The sequence below is a fragment of the Suricata suricatta genome, chromosome 4 (genome assembly GCF_006229205.1).
Source record: "Suricata suricatta isolate VVHF042 chromosome 4, meerkat_22Aug2017_6uvM2_HiC, whole genome shotgun sequence".
Classification (NCBI taxonomy): Eukaryota; Metazoa; Chordata; class Mammalia; order Carnivora; family Herpestidae; genus Suricata; species Suricata suricatta.
The window spans coordinates 77,796,047-77,814,196 of record NC_043703.1 but is presented as its reverse complement, the minus strand read 5'-3'; the positions used below and the strand labels follow the sequence as shown (position 1 = coordinate 77,814,196).

Below are 18,150 nucleotides of genomic sequence, written 5' to 3'. Positions count from 1 at the left end.
TTCTACTTTTAAGCTATGCCGATTGAGAAAACTGCTTTAACCTCTCAGATAATATTTCCTCATCTGCAACACTGGTAAAATAATTAGCTCAAAGAATCCAACAGTAAAGTTCCTGAAATTTCACCAAACCTTATATATTTGTACACTGCCACAGTAATATCCTTCTGGGGAAGTAAATTATAAAAAATATATATAGCGCCAATGTTTTTAATCCTTTGATCCAGTAAAACACAGTCACAGGCATTTTTGTCCAAAAAAATATCCAGGGCACCCAACTCATATACGTGTCCAACTCTTCATTTTGGCTCAGCTCATGATCTCACAAGCATGAGATTGAGCCCTGCATTAGGCTCTATGCTGACAGTTCCGAGCTGCTTGAGAGTCTCTGCCTCCCTTTCTCTCTGCCACTGCTCTGCTCATGCTTCTCTCTCTCTAAATAAATAGATCAACATTAAAAAAATAATAATCCAAAGGCATCCATACACATAAAGACATCAGCTGCAACACTAATTTATTTTTAATGTTTCTATTTATTTTTGAGAGAGAGCGAGCAAGTGCGTGCATGCACACACTGTATAGAAGCAGAGAGAGAGGGGAGACAGAGGGGGAAAAGCGGACTCTGAGAGCTCTTTGCTCTTTGCTGAGAGCAAAGAGTGCAATGCGGGGCTCAAGGTCATGAGCCATGAGATCATGACCTAAACTGATATGATAAAGGTGATAAAATTACATCTATAATTTTAACATACCAAATATATGGAAATATAAAGGAATAAAGGAGAATACACACAAATTTAATGTTTGATTTACTAGACTGCAAAAATGTTTCTCAATATCCTTCAAGTCATGAAAACTGAAAGTATACTCTCCGATCTAAGAAGTCTATTTTCTAGAAATATAAGCATGGAGTCTACAGATTGTAAAGGCATATTTAGTCCCAAGGAAAAGATGAAACACTATACTGTACAACCAGATGCACCTTGAATACAAGAATGACCAGAAATAGGGTGTAGTAAAATGTTAATAACAGAATCTAAGTAGCAAACACTTTAAAATTCCTTCAACTTTATGTAAATTTTCTTATAACAAATTGGGGGATGGGGGAACATATCATGGATTAGTTACTGAACTTTACTTAAGAAGAAAGAATCAAGATCAAGTCACTTACAACAGGATGGGAAAAAATTTAGGCTTACCTCAGACTTCCCCACAAAAACATTCAATGCTAGAAGACAACGAAACATGCTATCAAGTACTTAAGAAAGGAAGACAGAAAAAGATCCATGAATTCCAAGCACTAGTTTAAAATGTTACGGATCACAGACAGTATTTTAGAACATGCAAGAACACAAGGAATGTTGTTTCTATGAACCCTTCTTAAATCATGAGGATACACCTCAAATGATGAAAAGTCATGACTCATCTATTTAAAACAGGGTTAAGATTAAAACACTGAAAATTATCAATTAAAGAACATTAAGTTGAAATGAAAACACAGTACTGAAGACATATGTGACTCTGTGTTCACTGCAACACGTGCACAAAAGCCACGGATCTATCAATGAATGAATGGATAAAGATGTGATGTAAACACAATACACATCTATATACATACACACAACACACACACACAAACTGGAATATTATTTCAGCCACAAGAAAATGAAACCCTACATTTCCAAGAATACAGATGGACTATGAGGGCATTAATAAGCTCAGTGAAATTTGCCAAATGAAGACAAATACCGCATGGTAGAACTTATCTGTGGACTTTAAAAAAAAAAAATCAAACTCTTAAACGCAAACAAATAGTAAAGTGGCTTTCAGGGGCTGGAAAGTAGAGTAAATAGGAAAAATCTGGTAAAAGGATAAAAACGTTCTGCTGTAAGAATGATAAAGCCTGAGGATTTAATGTGTAACATAGTGGCTACAGTTGATAATTACTGTATAATTGAAAACTACTGAGAGAGTAAACCTTGAATGTTCTAGAACACAAGAAAAATAAACAAAATCAGCTTTTATACTGAAAAAGAAAAAAATGAGTTAAATAAATCCAAACAATTCAGATGCAAAATAAAAAAAAGCTGAGAGGAAAAGAGAATGAAAGAGGAATAAAATATGTCTATTTCCATGGTATTCTTTTCGTTCAGTTATCAGGAGTTAAGATATTTAAAGACAATATACTTCTAATACTTGATTTACCAGTTCAATAGCATACATAAAGAATGAAAATATAATCATAAAAACCCACTGGTAGAAGAGGAGAGAGAATAACAAAATGCATTCAGAGTTAATTTCATCTATTGAAAGTTTATAACTACAGGAACAAAGATAACACGAAAATAACCATGAAGAAAATTCAGGAACTGTCTCCTATTGCTGATGATCATAAATAAATGGAGAAGGAAAAAAAACAAAAACAAAAAACCTGAAGTATAATGGGATTTGGATCTAGAAAACATTACATAAACGTTATTAAAGTACCAAAGTACAATTATTAAAATATATTGGAGTATCCAAGAAGAATTAAGATTCACAAAACTGAGGCACCTCAGTGGCTCAGTTGGTTAAGCATCCGACTTTAGCTCAGGTCATGATCTCATAATTCCTGAGTTCAAGTCCTGTGCCAGGCTCTGCTGACAGCTCAGAGCCTGCAGCCTGCTTCAGATTCTTTGTCTTGCTCTCTTTGTGACACTCTCCCCTGCTTGCCCTGTCTCTCTCCCTCTCTCAAAAATAAACAAACACTTAAAAAAAAGATTCATAAAGTTTTGCTAAGGTATATATACATAAACATTCACTGAAGCACTGCTTTTACCAACAACCTGGAAAGAGAACTAGATATCAAACAGAGGATGAGCTAAACTAATTATATTCATTTAACAGAGTATCATGCAGCCATTTAAAAACTGAGACCAGGGCACCTGAATGGCTCAGTTGGTTAGGCACCTGATTCTGGATTTTCGCTCAAGTCATGATCTCATGGTTCAGATCAAGCCCCATGCCGGGGTCTAAGCTAACAGCTCTGAGCCTGCATGGGATTCTCTCTCTGTCCCTACCCAGCTCATGCAGAAGTGTGCTTTCCTTCTCTCAAAATAAACTGAAAAACAGTATATTAAAAAGAAATAAAAAACACCTGAGATCTATAAGTATGTTCTTCTGTAGAAATTATAATAGCAAGGTACAGAGATAAATAGGGAAATTTTTGTTTATAAATAAATACACATACATCTCTACTGACTCTGCTCAAGTTTTCTTTTCATTAAGGGATATACAAAAGAAACTTAAAATACAGAAGAAACCTGTGATTCCTACAAGAAAGCAGAAGGGAGCACAGAGTAGGAGACATATTTTCTGTACTGACTCAGTTTCTATTTCCATGACAGGTCAACCAGAGATCCCTGTTTCTGTTTCTGCACAGCCACAGAACACAGATTACCTAAAGTCTCTCTACCACCCTAACACATCCTTGGAAATGCTGTATGAAATATAAAATTGTAGGACAAAAGAAAACTATAAAGTAAAAATAATTTTGACTAACTGACACTGAAACAAACACTGTAACAAATTACCGGCAGATGTCTGCTGAAATAAATACAAGATGTACTTCAGCAAAAGTAAAAATGCAGAAGGAGTAATATAGACTAATGTGTTTTTCTAATATTATAAACCAAAAATATTGATAAAGGGATTATAAAGAAACATAAAAAAAAGCAATGAAAAAAATAAAAGTTCAGGGGAAATAACTCTGCAAAATTACTCTGCTTCAGAAGTCAAAATGGGGGTGCCTGGGTGGCTTAGTTACAAATCCAACTTCGGCTCAGGTCATGATCTCACAGCTGAGTCTGAGCCCCACATCAGGCTCTGTGCTGGCAGCTCAGGGCCTGGAGCCTGCTTTGGATTCTGTGTCTCCCTCTCTCTCTGTCCCTCCTCTGCTCACACTGTCCCCCCCACCCTCTAAAACATAAACATTAAAATAAATAAAAACATAAATGTCTTTCAGGATGAGGTAAATCTTCTATAAGCTAAGAGCTTTATGAGGCCTAAAAAAATGTTGCTCTTTGTCAACATTATATCCTCAAATACCTCAGTGTCTTCAAATATCTTAGAGTAGTATAAATGCTTCATATGTAATCAATGTTATGGCCTAAAACTATGGCATGGACAGTGGCAGAGTGCCCGGCAGGCTATGCGCAGATAACTATCCATATTGGAGAGAAGTACTAGAGCAATTATGGGGCCCAAGAAACTAAATTTTAAAAAATTTCCAAGATGATTCTGATGTGTAACCAAACTTTAAAACCATAAAACCACCAGACTAGATAAAACTGAAGACCTTTCTCCCAGCTCTAGGCAGCAAATGATCCTGCAACCACATAATACAAAACAATTACAAATTTCCTGTGAGATAAGAGAGACTTAATCTTTAAACATACTACATGATATAAATAAGTTCAATTTCCTTAGAAGAGTAAACTTACAGATCTGCTAAATTCAGAATCGAAATGAAACCAGAAACACCTGACTAGTTTCTATAGTTGTTGAGCTGGATTTTGTTTATTAACTTATTTAATTAGCATCAACAGTCAGTGACTTGACCATAAATGTTCAAAAAACTTTTACTGGACAGAAAAAACAAACAACCCCGGACTTTTAGGAACCGAGACTCTTCAAAAGGATTTAAAGATGAATGATGATCACATTTTCACCTCTTAAAGAAATAATAGCTCTAGTATAAAAAATACTTTAGAGAAGACAAAGATCAAATAAGTCCAATAAGAAGGCAGAAATCTAGGTTGGCATCTACGATGCCTTGATCTCTGTGGGTAGCCAAAAGAAGGTAGATAAATGTTTACTAAAAAGAAGGTAGATAAATGTTTACTAAATGCTGAATTTAAAAAACAAAAACAAGTTAACAGCAAAATAGCAATCAGAGATTTCTAAGAAATATAAAACTATAGGGCACATGGGTGGCTCAGTGTCCAACTTCAGGTCAGATCATGATCTCACAGTTGGTGAGTTCATGCTCTCTGCTGCCAGCACAGAGCCTGCTTCGGATCCTGTCTCCCTAGCTCTTTGCCTCTTTGCCCCTCTTCCCCCAACTCGCTCATGGAAAGGGAAGGGAAGGGGCAGAGAAGGGAAAGGGGAGGGTAAAAGGAGGAACAGGACGGGAAACAAATTATGGATAGTTGAAAAAATGGCAGGAATTACTAGAAATTATGTGGAGAACTAAAGAAAAGAAGGGGAAAGATAAACAGTAAAGATAGGAATAAAAAGAAACTTAGCAAGCGGAAAGGAAAGAAGTGAGCTTCTACAAATATTTAAGCAGCTTGTCTTGTGGCTCAGTATTTGACCAGTGACTACAAAAATAAATTCTCACTCACTATGACTGGTCTTAAAACTTCCGTTAGCCCCAGGGGCGCCCGGGTGGCTCAGTCAGCCAAACACTCAACTCGTGATCTAGGCTCAAGTTCTTATTTCATGGTTGGTGAGACGAAGCCTGGAGTCAGACTTTGAACTGTCAGTGTGAAGCCTGCTTGGAATTCTTTCCTCTCTCTCTGCCCCTACCCTGCTCATGCTTTCTCACTCTCAAAATAAATTTAAAAATATAAAAGTAAAGTTTTGGTTTTAGGGGAGCATCATTAGAGCAGTTGGTTAAGCATCCAAGGGCTCTGGATTTGAGATCATGATCTCACAGTTCGGGGGATCAAGCCCTACAATGGGCTCTGCACTAACAGCATGAAGCCTGCTTGGTATTCTCTCTCTCCCTCTCACTCTGCCCCTCCAGTGCTTATGCACATGTGTGAATGCTCTCCCTTTCTCTCTCAAAATAAATGAACTTCTAAAAATTTTTAATTCCACTTAGTTAACATAGTGTTATATTAGTGTCAGGTGTACAACACTTGATATATGTATGACTTATGCCAAATCTACATACCAAGAATTACCCACTGTGCTTCTCTTTTTGGCAGAATATAGATAAAACTTATTTTAATAGGTTCTGTGGTTTGGTTTTTTTTTTTAATGAAGTTCTCGTGGAAAAGGAAGATTTTGTTCAAATACAACAATGAGTCCCAGCTATATCTTCTAACTCCTAAATGGCAACTTAAATAGTAATAGATATCACTGCAAAATATAACAAGTCTTAAGGAAAGAAAAACCATACTGTATCTATATGAAAACCCATTTTTACCTTGCCTCATTAGCATTAGTTGGTGTTCATGCCTAGCTGCTTCCATTTCTGCTTCCAGTTTCTCTTTGGCTTCTCTGATGTTTCTATCAACCTGCTCACGCTGCTGCTTTTCCATTTCGTCAAGAGCCTTCCATCGAGATGCATACTCAAATTCAAATGTCCCAGGTTGAGCAAAACGGGGTGGCTGTTCTCTTTCCCTAAGTTTACATTTGAAAACATACAGAAATCTATGTTTAAAAGGCAAAACAACACATAAGAATAGCAAGGACTACCATTTAACATGCAGTTACAATGTTCATAGCACTGTACTGGGCAAGTACTCTACATGAATTATCTCACGATAATACGGTAATTCATGTTTTAACAAGCCTGAGTTTAAGAAACTGCCCAAGGATGCCCAAGTAGTAAGAACAGAACCAGGATTCAAACCTAAGCAATCTGATACAACCTACAGGCTGCACTCCCCTAATCATCACCTTCAATAAGGCCTTTCTGGTTCTCACTCAACAATTTTACATAAGGCAATGTGCAACCCATGAATCAAATATCCCCTAATAAATTGTCTAGAATCAAAGTTGTTCTCTAAAAGTAACCTTTAGGCATGGTAATAAAAGCACATAGTTTATAGAGTGTTATGTACCACGTTAATTGGATACAACAAAAAATAAAGACCTAACTTATTAAAATCGTAGTTATTTAATACCTGTTTTCCCTTGTCAGACTATAAACTCAGTAAGGATATGAATGTTAAATGCTATACCTTAAATACCTAGCATATTATGTGGCACACTATGTATATTTAGTATTTATTTCTTGAATGAATGAATAAAAGATGAGCAAGCAAATGACAAAAAAAAAAAAAAAACACACCTATGAATGCACCTGAAATTCAAAGGATTTTTTCAATTATTCTGGTCTATAATAGCTTCTATTAAAAAATACTGGTGGGGTGCCTGGGTGGCTCAGTCGACTGAGCATCCAACTCAGGTCATGATCTCATGGTTCTACACTGCTGGTGCAGAGCCTGCTTGGGATTCTCTCTCTCTCTGTCTCTCCCCCTCTCAAAATAAACAAACTTTTGAAAATAAATAAAATAAAAAATATTGGTAAAAACATAATATGTACCCCACCAATAAAAGGACAGATGTCTTAAGAACAAGAAATATAGATCCTCTGCAATCGTAAATCTTAACTTTCATTTAGGGTGGGGAGGGGAAGATGGGTAGGTAAGACAAATTTGGAGATAAAGCGGGTGGTTGTCAGAGCAAAAGATGCAGTCACAAGAAGCAGCTTCAAATATTTTCAGAGGCACATTAAAAAAAAAAATCAAAGTTTACCATGATCTAGGTATTCTATACCTAAAAAGCAGAACATTTCTTTTTTAAATACTGACAGGGAAAGGGGGAAACTGGGGGGAATCAATCATGTACTAATTTTCCTGAAAGAATTATTTATTATTCAATAGTTCCTAAGTCAGACTTAGACTATAATCGGAAATATTTTAAAAATCTTCATTTTCTCCAGGGAAACACTACTGAAACAATATGAATCTGGCGAGTTAAACTAAATTTGAATCATGGCTCTTATGCTCCCGTCAGAGAATAACTCTTTAGTAGTAAAACTGGAAATATAATGAAATCTTGTAAGGTTTGCTGGGTTAATTAAATCATCATATAATAAGCAAATATTCCTATATGCATATAAATTCCACTTTTTGTAACACCCTTATAATTCCAGTTCTCTAATCCTTGAATTTCAAAACTATGCTCTAGTTCAAATTTGTAATAGTAAATAAATTATAACCAGAAAAAAAGTCAAGCGTCTAAGAAATCACAGTCTTTGAAAAATAACATTATATGAGAAATCAAATTGGTTCTGGGGAAGCCTGGGTGGCTCAGTCGGTTAAGCGTCTGGATCCAGCTCAGGTCATGATCTCATGGTTCGTGGGTTCGAGTCCTGCATCAGGCTTTGTGCTGACAGCTAGCTCAGAGCCTGGAGCCTGCTTCAGAGTCTGTGTCTCCCTCTCTCTCTGACCCTCTGCTGCTCATGCTGTCTCTCTCTCAAAAATAAATAAAACACTAAAAAGATTTTTTTTAACTGGCTGGATTATAACTGATCCTTGTCCCCTCAAATACTTTCTTTCCTTGCTTCAAGGACACACTGCTGGCTGATGGCCCTACATCAATGATTATTCCCACTCCTGTCTTTGCTGATTCCTTCTGATCTTCCAAATATACTCTATATATTGTAGTATTCCAGTGTTCAATCCTCTGACACAGTTTTCTATCACGTGGTAACTGCAGCCCAGAGAGCTCATCTAAATTCCAGATGCAAATCCAACTCCTTACTTGACATCGCCACTTGGCTGTTCAAAACCATTTCAAACTTAACATGTCCAAAACACAGTTCCTGAACTGCTTCCCCCCAAACTGCTCCTACTAAAGGAATCTCCAGAACAATCATTAGCAAATTCCATATTTCCACTTACTTTGGCCAAAAACCATGTAATCACGCTTTTTAGCTCTCTCTCTCCCACATCCATGAGCAAAATCCAAAGTCTATTTTCAAACTCTATCTATCCAGAATCTGACCACCTCTCACCATCACCACTGTGAGCTCCTCTCATTTATCTCCCCCAATTCCACCCCCGACAATCTATTCTTGAAACGGCAGCCAAAAAGCTTCTGTTAAATTTAGGATTAGGTCACTACTCTGTTCATTCCTTTCTCATACAATACAAAAAGCCAGAAACAGCTCAGTACCCAGCAAGGCACAACAATCTGCACTCCTCATGCTTCAGCTAAACTGGCCTCTCTACTGTTCCTAGAAACTCTCCAAAGTCTTCCTTCCTGGACTTTATAGTTACTATTTCCTCTGCTGAAAGCACTATTCTCTATTCCATTCACTTCTGAGACCTACATAGCTAGCTTTCTCCCCACTCCTTCAAGCTGTTAATCAAATGCCACTCACTCAGGTAGGCTCCCCAACCACCTATACAAAGAGCCACACCACTCAGCTCACAGTATCCACTTTCCCTTGTCTTTCTGCCGTTTGTTTTACTATTTTATACTGTTTACCCTCCTTACTACCCTGACATAACCTGAATTTATGTCCTATTTTGTTCACTAAAACATCTGCACCAAGCATGTAAGGAGCACTCATATTTCTCATTCAAATCAACCACAAAGAAAAATATTCAACTGCAATATAATAAAAAAACACTAATTAAAGTAATAGAAATAAAATACCGTTTTGAACATCAACTATCAAATCTTAAATCAAAACATCCATTTTTTTGTCATGATGAAGAAAAATGCCTTTATACATACCAAGGAGTATAAATTGGTTTATTATTTCTGGATAAACCATTTGCCAGTATTAATCAACTTTAAAAATGCATAGCCTTTGATCTAAGCCTTTACACCATACATATAAATCATGTTAACCTTTAATATAGATTTTATAATTTTTTGTTCCTTGTTTCTTGTTTAACTCCACCACCAGAAATGTCTGCACCAGGAGGGCAGATACAGTTCAAAGTTGCACTGAGAGCACCCAGAATAGGGCCTAGCACAAAAGCTGACTGCATGCAATCAAATATGATTTATTATAATGAACAGGTGACTGGTTAAAACCAACACAATATATTCATACAGGCAACTTACATAAAAACATTCCTATCATATCAAGCAAAAAAAAAAAAACTAGTACAATAAAAATACACATTTTGAAAACGGGCTATTTTTCTTTTTTACCACTAAGAAGAGTGCTTATGCTATTATCTAACTAGGATCCCCCTGCTTTACCCCCACCAAAAGTCTCCCTTTAACATGTAATATAACTAAAGCATACTAATTAAAAAAATATTTTCATCATATCTAGATTATATTATTCCTGACATAATTACTGGCAGTCTCCATCTAGTTACCCACCCCTGCTCCAGTTATAAAAACAGACTTTTAAGTTAATGTTCTATCCATTATATAAAAAGTAGCATTCCATGTAGACCAGTCCACTCTATTAACCAGATTATATGACTGAACAGAAAACCTTATAATCCAACAATACTTGATACCAAATGTGATGCAATATCCTTGTACATATCTAAAAATATCATCATTGCTAAAATCTTACTTATGATATTGTTGAGTTTTCTGCATTAGCTTCTCTGGCAGGCCATCTTCATCATCAAACTGCTCCATAGGCTCCACAATGACTGGACGAGGGGTCCTGGATAGGTAAAAAAGCATAAGAATTCGTACAATGTCTAGAATTAACATCCTCCTAGAAACTCTTGATAATAATTCCAAGATAGATACTTGGGAAATTTCTTTCTTGAGAAAAATATCTCAGAAGTTAGCATATATACTCTATTTTTTTAAATGTTTATTTATGAGAGAGACACACAAGCCGGGGAGGGGCAGAGAGAGAGAATCCAAAGCAGGCTCCAGGCTCTGCACTGTCAGCACAGAGCCTGACATAGGGCTCAAATGCCCCAACCGCCAAGGCACAGCCCCCCCCATATATACTCTCAAAATTAGGGACTAAACATTTGCTGTGCCAGATAGAAATGATCAAAGTTAAAAATGAATGCTTATTTTTAGAGCACTGCCTATTCAAGATGACTGAGGAGTAAATCAACAACTATGAATCCACATAACCACTGTAGTTAATTTTTAAAAAGCATGATGGAAAAAAATGAGCACCTAATTCATGTTTTATGTACGTGGAATTATTATCCCCATATCCCACCATCCCAAACTGCCATCTTCAACCACCTCCCAGTCTCCGTGTGTCTAACCAGTCTTGTTCAGAAAAGTCTTCCTAAAACCTAAAATGACATCTAAAACACACTGGTCAAGCAGCCAAGCAAAAAGAAGAGGGAGCCAGAAGATAACACATTCAAGGTGGAGGTTGGGGGAAGGCAGAAACAAGAATGGATGATCAAAGATATGACTTGTAAACCTTCCTTTTTACTTCCCTAAGTAAATCAAAAGGATGGGAAAGTTCATCCAGGAAGACAAAACAGGGAAAGGAAATAGAGTGGATGATATGCTGATATTAAAATTTTCCTCGCTATTATTAGCTATGTAAGGATTTTATAACCAAGCAAGATTTAAAAGCTACCCCACCAAAAGTACCCATGTTTGTTTTATAAACTATACATTTTCTTGTAGCTTTGAATGGACTCATTTCTAAAATGATCCAACAGTATCTTTATCATTTTTTCCAAATTAGCAAATACCAGACTGATGTGTTTTCAGTGATAACTGAATGCACTGGGTTCATTTTTGTGACTATGGATGTGGTGGCCTATCCAAGGAATGGATTAGGGATTAGATGGGATGGGAAGCACCTGAAGGATTTATAGATCCTGTCACACTGTTGGTGATGACATCACTGTCACTGTCACAGCTGGAAATGTTGTCATTGCCACCATCACAGTCAACTTCATGTCACCTCTAATAATACCCCTGGAGGGTCTGGCTGCCTGTTCCTGTGGAGAAGAGGTTTTGGTTCTTCCTGCCCCTGCCTCCCAATTATCACAATCAAAATACAGCAAATTCATCTAACAGGACTGAACCATCCTCCGTAGGTGAAGATCCACATCAAGCTTTCTTATGATCAGTACTTTCTACTGATAACATAGCACCTCCTCCAGTACTTGTAGGTATTTTATTCATTATGTTTACTTTTTGGAACTATGTAGGCCTAACCACAAATAAAAGATCTTTGCCTAAGTTTAAAACAAAACAAAACAAATTTCGTTGCTATCAGTCTGCCTTCAGAAAGAAATAAATCACCTAACTTTTGCAGTTTTAATATAAGAGCTAAGAAGTAAAGGGGCTGTCTGGATTCCAAAAGCTTCCCATTACAAATAAATAAAGATACTGAGAGTAACAAAGACTTTAAATCCTAAGCTGTTATTAAAAATAATTATTAAAAATGATTCCTAAGAGGCACCAGGCTGGCTCAGTCATTGGAGCATGCAACTAGGTGTGTGTGTGTGTTTTGTTTTGTTTTTAATTTTTTATTTTTGAGAGACAAGAGAGCAGAGGAGAGTCAGAGAGAGAGGGAGATACAGAATCCAAAGACAGGCTCCAGGCTCTGAGCTAGCTTTCAGCACAAAGCCCGACGTGGGGCTCAAACCCAAGAACCATGAGATCATGACCTGAGCCAAAGCCGGACGCTTAACTGACTGAGCCACCCAGGTGCCCCTATGCTTATGAGTTTTGAGCACCACGTAGGGTGTAGAGATTCCTTAAAATCTTTATTAAAAAAAAATATTCTTCTGCTAGTGAAGACATTTTAGAGAGATAAAGAAACAGAAGCAGGTGCGAATACCTTGGGGGTGGTGAAGACAATGAGATTATAGACACCTCAAATAAACTGAGTGGGAACCCAAAAGAAAGAAGCCTTACAGGCCTCAATTTTAAGGGTGAGACCGCATATTCAACATCTAAAAATGAAAGTGTAATAAAAAAAATCAGTAAATACAGGGCCACCTGGGTAGGTCAATTGGTTAAATGTCTGACTCTTGATCTCAAGGTTGTGAGTTCAAGTCCCATCCTGGCTTCCACACTGGGCATGGAGCCTACTTTAAAAAAGAAAAAAGAGAGAGTGAGTAAATACAGCCTCAAAGATCATATGCAAGTGTAAGAAAGCAGCAGAGCTCCTGAGCCCATGGGAGGGCGTGTTACTTCTAAGAGGACCCACAAAAGCCCTGGGACAATGAAGAAGATGCACACTATATGGGCCACTTACCCACTGGAAGCCACTGCAGGACCCCAAACATCAGAAAAATAATGGAGGCCAGATAAGAACTATACCCTAAGCAAGGCCAACAAAGAAATAAACTCACACTGGCACTCACACACCCACCCTAGTTCAATACCAGAAGGACACTACCACCCAAGAAAAACATACTAAGGAAATCATTTACACTCAGAACATGACACAATTACTTAGAAATGACAAGATTAATTTTATTAAGTCAAGGAAATGATAAATTAGAAAATATAATGACATCTTTACTGTACTCTCTGTAACCAAAGTCACTGTACTGTACTGTCCATAACCAAAAATTATTAATTTTCAACATACAAATATGGGCCACCAGACAAACAAAACATTAGGGTGAATACAGCCCTCTGAGACAGAATTTAATCAATATATACAAATGTTATATATTTATACCTATACCTGGTATTCCACTTCTAAATAGATATATGAATAAGTGAGCAAAGATCAGTCAGCCACAACCACATTCATCACATTACATAAAACAAAAAGACCACGTGTAGTGTTCAAAAGACGTCCTTAAGAGACTCTTATTTTTGTTTGTTGGGTTATATGTTAAAATGTGAACATTCATAGTTTCACTATATGCACCACTTCCTATAAAAATTCCTGTTGTCTATTATCTCACATATCTTGTTTATTTCATTTTGATCTTTCAGTGTTAAAAAAAAAAGATTGGGTTTTACTGTGTTTTTTTAATTTATTTTTTTATAAATTTTTTATGTCTTTATTTTGAGAGAGAGACAGAGAGCAAACAAAGGAGGGGCAGAGAAAGAGACAGACAGACAGACAGACACAGAATCTGAAGCAGGCTCCAGGCTCTGGGCTCTCAGCACAGAGCCCGACACGGGGCTCAAACTATGGATCGAGACCTAAGCCAAAGTCGGATGCTTAACCAACTGAGCCACCCAGGCACCCTTATATTTATTTTTGAGAGAAAGCACAAGAAGGAGAGGTGCAGACAGAGAAGAGGACACAGGATCCAAAGCAGGCTTGGCACTAACAGCTCATAGACCATTGCAAGGCTCAAACGCAAGAACAGTGAGATCATGACCTGGGACAAATTCGGATGTTCAACCAACTGAGCCACCCAGGCACCGCCCCCCCAAATTTTTTAAACCTAACATGAATTCCGTTTGTAGGCATAATTACTAAATTTACTTTTTAGTAGTAGGAAAGTATTTCATAAGTAAAAAGATGAAAAGGAAACAAAGCAAAATAGTCAGCCATTAATGCTAAATCCGGAGGTTCTTATCTGTAGTTTCTTCTTTTCCTCACCCTACCCCTAAATTAATCCATCATTGGATAATTTTCCATAGTAAGTTTTATAGAAGCCAGTCAGTCCTACCATTTGGAAAGGACCTCTGTTCATGTTTCATGAACATCTCTTCGGATTTTCCTTTCTGCTAGATACATCTACATAATTTCACACAGAATGAATCACCTATCCATGCTTTCTTCAGACATCCTTTATCACTCAATATAAAATGGCACCACTTCAATTGTATGCATGCACCATAATTTTTTAACCATACTTGTTGGTGGACATTTAAGGTTTCTATGTTCTCTAAAATGAAACAATGATTCACATATTTGTGACTGGAGCACCTGGGTGGCTCAGTCAGTCAAGCATCCTACTCTAGGTTTCGGCTCAGGTCACGATTTCATGGTCTTGTGAGTTCAAAGCATCAGGCTCTGCACTGGCAGTGCTTAGAATTCTCCCTCTCTGTCTGTCTCCACTCACCCTGTGTCTTTCTCTCTCAAAATAAACAAACTTAAAAAAAAAAACAAAACACATATTTGTGACTAATCTTTCCTCACTTATTCAAACATCTCTTTAGAAGCAGAATGGTGAGAACAAGGTGTTATAGACAATACTAAAAACATGGTGACTTAAAAAATGATGCACCTTTTTGTATGATATTAAAAAAAGGATTATGTAAAGACAATTTGTTTTGCTACTGAATTCTTATATACATACACCATTTTGCCAGGTTTTTTCAATTTTAGTCTTTAATATAGTTGAGAATTGAAGATGAATGATAAAGAATTAATAGAATAATGAAGTAAGTTTTATGACAGAGGAAAAGTAAAATCACTAAGACCTATGTTATCTTAGATTATAAAATAACCCAAGACCCATATGGTAAATTTTAGGGGAAAATAGCTTATTTAATATTCTTTTTGTTCTTCTGAAGACCTCTAATAAATAATAAAATATCAACCTTCACAAATACTTAAGACTTCTCAAAAAATAAAGTATAAAACTAAAACTGGACCCGAATGACACTGATGGTGTATAAGTTACAAGTGCTCTTCTGGGAAGGTAAATAGCAATTTATACTTCTACCACCAGCAGGTATGCTTAGATACCATTTGTGTTTCTTTTTTTTTTTTTAATGTTTTATTTATTTTTGATAGAGAGAGAGACAGAGCATGAGAGGGGGAGGGTCAGAGAGAGAATGAGACACAGAACCAGAAGCAGGCTCCAGGCTCTGAGTTAGCTGTCAGCACAGAGCCTGATGCGGGGCTCGAACCCATGAACATAAGATCTGACCTGAGCCGAAGTCGGAGGCTTAACCGACTGAGCCACCCAGGCGCCCCACCATTTGTGTTTCTAAATTAAAGCAAAAGCAATATTACAGTATTTTTCTGAATCTAAAAGAACCCCATTTAATGGAAAGATGTGATGAAAGCAAATAAAATGATGGGAAAGTAATCCCTTTCAAGTAGGAATATAAGATAGAAAAGGCATGAAAAAATTAATGGCTCAATCACTTGTGTGCAGAAAGAGTTAACAAAATAGGTCTGAAAAAGCCATCCCACCATGCTAACAGATAAAGTTGGTTTTCTGTGCCCAAACTGTGTAAACAATGTGGTTTATGTTAAACACAAGCCATCGAAGTTTTTTTTCTTTCATGGAAAAACTTCTGGTATTTTGCCAGGTAAGTGGGAACTTAAAAACCTGACCACCCTCCACCCCGCCCCCTATCTATGGACTTACTACTAGGATCAGTTGAACTTCACCTGATAGTTAACACTTCAGTCTATTGCCTCAACTAGTTGCTGACAGAATTAAGCCAAGTATTTTTCCAATTCAACTGAAAAAGGACTCTTGGAAAGCTTATACCCAACTTCCTCCAGACTTTATCTGGTGTGCATCTTATCCTTTACTGATTTTGCTCTGTATTCTTTTGCTGTGATAAATCTTAGACATAAAGCTATATGCTACGTCTGAGTCCAATTAGTGAACCATGAAACCAAGGACGTCCAAGATATGCCTATAAGCACACTTATCAAATATAACTTTTGCTGACATACTCACATTTTTATTTCCAGTCTTTTTTTCTGATCAGTTTATTAACACAAATCTGTTAGTCTTGTGTCCCTTTTGTTACTTGCTACATTATTTATTTATAGAAAGTAAATATACATTTTTAAAAAATGGGCTCCAGGCCCAACATAGGGCTTGAACTCATGACTCTCAGATCAAGAGCCACATGCTCTATGGACTGAGCCAGCCACACACCCCTATATATATTTATCCATATGATGAATTCACTTAAGTTTTTGAACAGTAGTTAGGACAGATGCATAGCCAAATGCTCTGCCATAAACAGATGTGGAGTTTGCAATCTGTTTAGGGTTTTTTTTGTATCATTAATGAGATATAACCCACATACCATAAAACTCACCATTTTAAAGTATACAGTTCAATGGGTTTTAATATGTGTAACCCTCACCATGATCTAACAACAGAACACTGTCATGGCCCCAAAAACAAATCCCAAATTCATTAGCTATGAATGCCCCATTTCCCTGAACTTCTAACAACTACTTGTTTCTTTCTTTTCTGTGGTATATACTTCCCTTTAAAAAAGTTTTTCAGGAGCGCCTGAGTGGATCAGTCGGTTAAGCGTCTGACTTAGGCTCAGGTCATGATCTCACGGTTCATGGGTTCAAGCCCCGCATCAGGCTCTGTGCTGACAGCTAGCTCAGATCCTGGAGCCTGTCTTCAGATTCTGTGTCTCCCTCTCTCTCTGACCCTCCCCTGTTCATGCTCTTTCTCTCTCTCTAAAAGAACAAAACAAAACAAAAAAAATAACAAAAAAGTTTTTCAGGGCACCCAGCTGGCTCAGTTCATAAAGCATGTGACTCTTTATCTCAAGGTCATGAGTTCAAGCCCCACACTGGGCATAGAGACTACTTAAAAAAATAATAATAATAATAAAAGAATTCTTTTCATGAGTTGCATTTCCTGATGTCATGAATTATTCTTAAAAAATTACACACTAATCCACTATAAATAAAATATACTTAATCAATTTTCTATTAAGAAATTTAGATTTAGCCAATAATAATAAACCAGATATAAAGTGATAATACCCAACTTTTAAGTCAAATACTTATTTAAAATATACCTCTATTATAAAAACCTTAAGTTTTTTATACTTAGTAAAGAAATCCCTCCAAGAAACAGTGATCAATTTCCATCAACACCAGAGAGTTACAAACTACTCATGTGATGTAACTTTCACTTAATGGGTATTTTTAAATCTTTCCTAATATACAAAATTAAAAAAAAACAAAAAGTAGGGCACCTGGCATCAGTTAAGCATCCGACTACTGATTTCAGCTCAGAACATGATCTCATGAGCTACATTAGAAGGTTTAGCTAACAACAAAGTTCCTGAGCAAGGAAGAGTCTATAAAAAATAAATAAATAAATAAATAAATCACTCCACCTGTATCACAGTATGAAAAGAAAGGCATGTGGCAGACTAAAAATCCACCAATTATTAGTTGTGCAATCTTACACAAATTACTTAACATCTCTGGGGCAGTTTTCTTATCTGAAAAATACAAAATCCAACATGATCAGGATTATGAAATAGAACAGATAACACAATGTCAACACCTTGCCCATTCTCTCAAAACTGTTTTTAAATTATACTAAAAGCAACCTGTAAGACGTAATTATTTTCCAATGCCTAGCTGTAACTTTTATTTTTTCAAATCTATTTTTTTATGTTTTTTAAATATTTATTGTCAAATTGGTTTTCATATAATACCCAGTGCTCTTCCCCACAAGTGCCCTCCTCCATTACCAACACCTTTTCCCCCTCCCCTCCCCCCCCCCCCTCAACCCTCACCAATTAATC

The 18,150-nt window shown here is 36.7% G+C and overlaps 1 protein-coding gene across 2 annotated transcripts in view; it reads right to left on the bottom strand.

The window, feature by feature from the left end:
- Positions 1–18,150, bottom strand: part of PSPC1 (paraspeckle component 1) — a 75,244-nt gene that overhangs the window by 44,255 nt on the left and 12,839 nt on the right. For both annotated transcript variants that reach the window (XM_029937016.1, XM_029937017.1), the window contains exons 3-4: positions 10,322–10,417; positions 6,188–6,384 (exon numbers count right to left, since the gene is read on the bottom strand). In XM_029937016.1, coding sequence (XP_029792876.1) covers positions 6,188–6,384; positions 10,322–10,417 — 293 coding nt within the window. The remainder of the gene's footprint in view (positions 1–6,187; positions 6,385–10,321; positions 10,418–18,150) is intronic.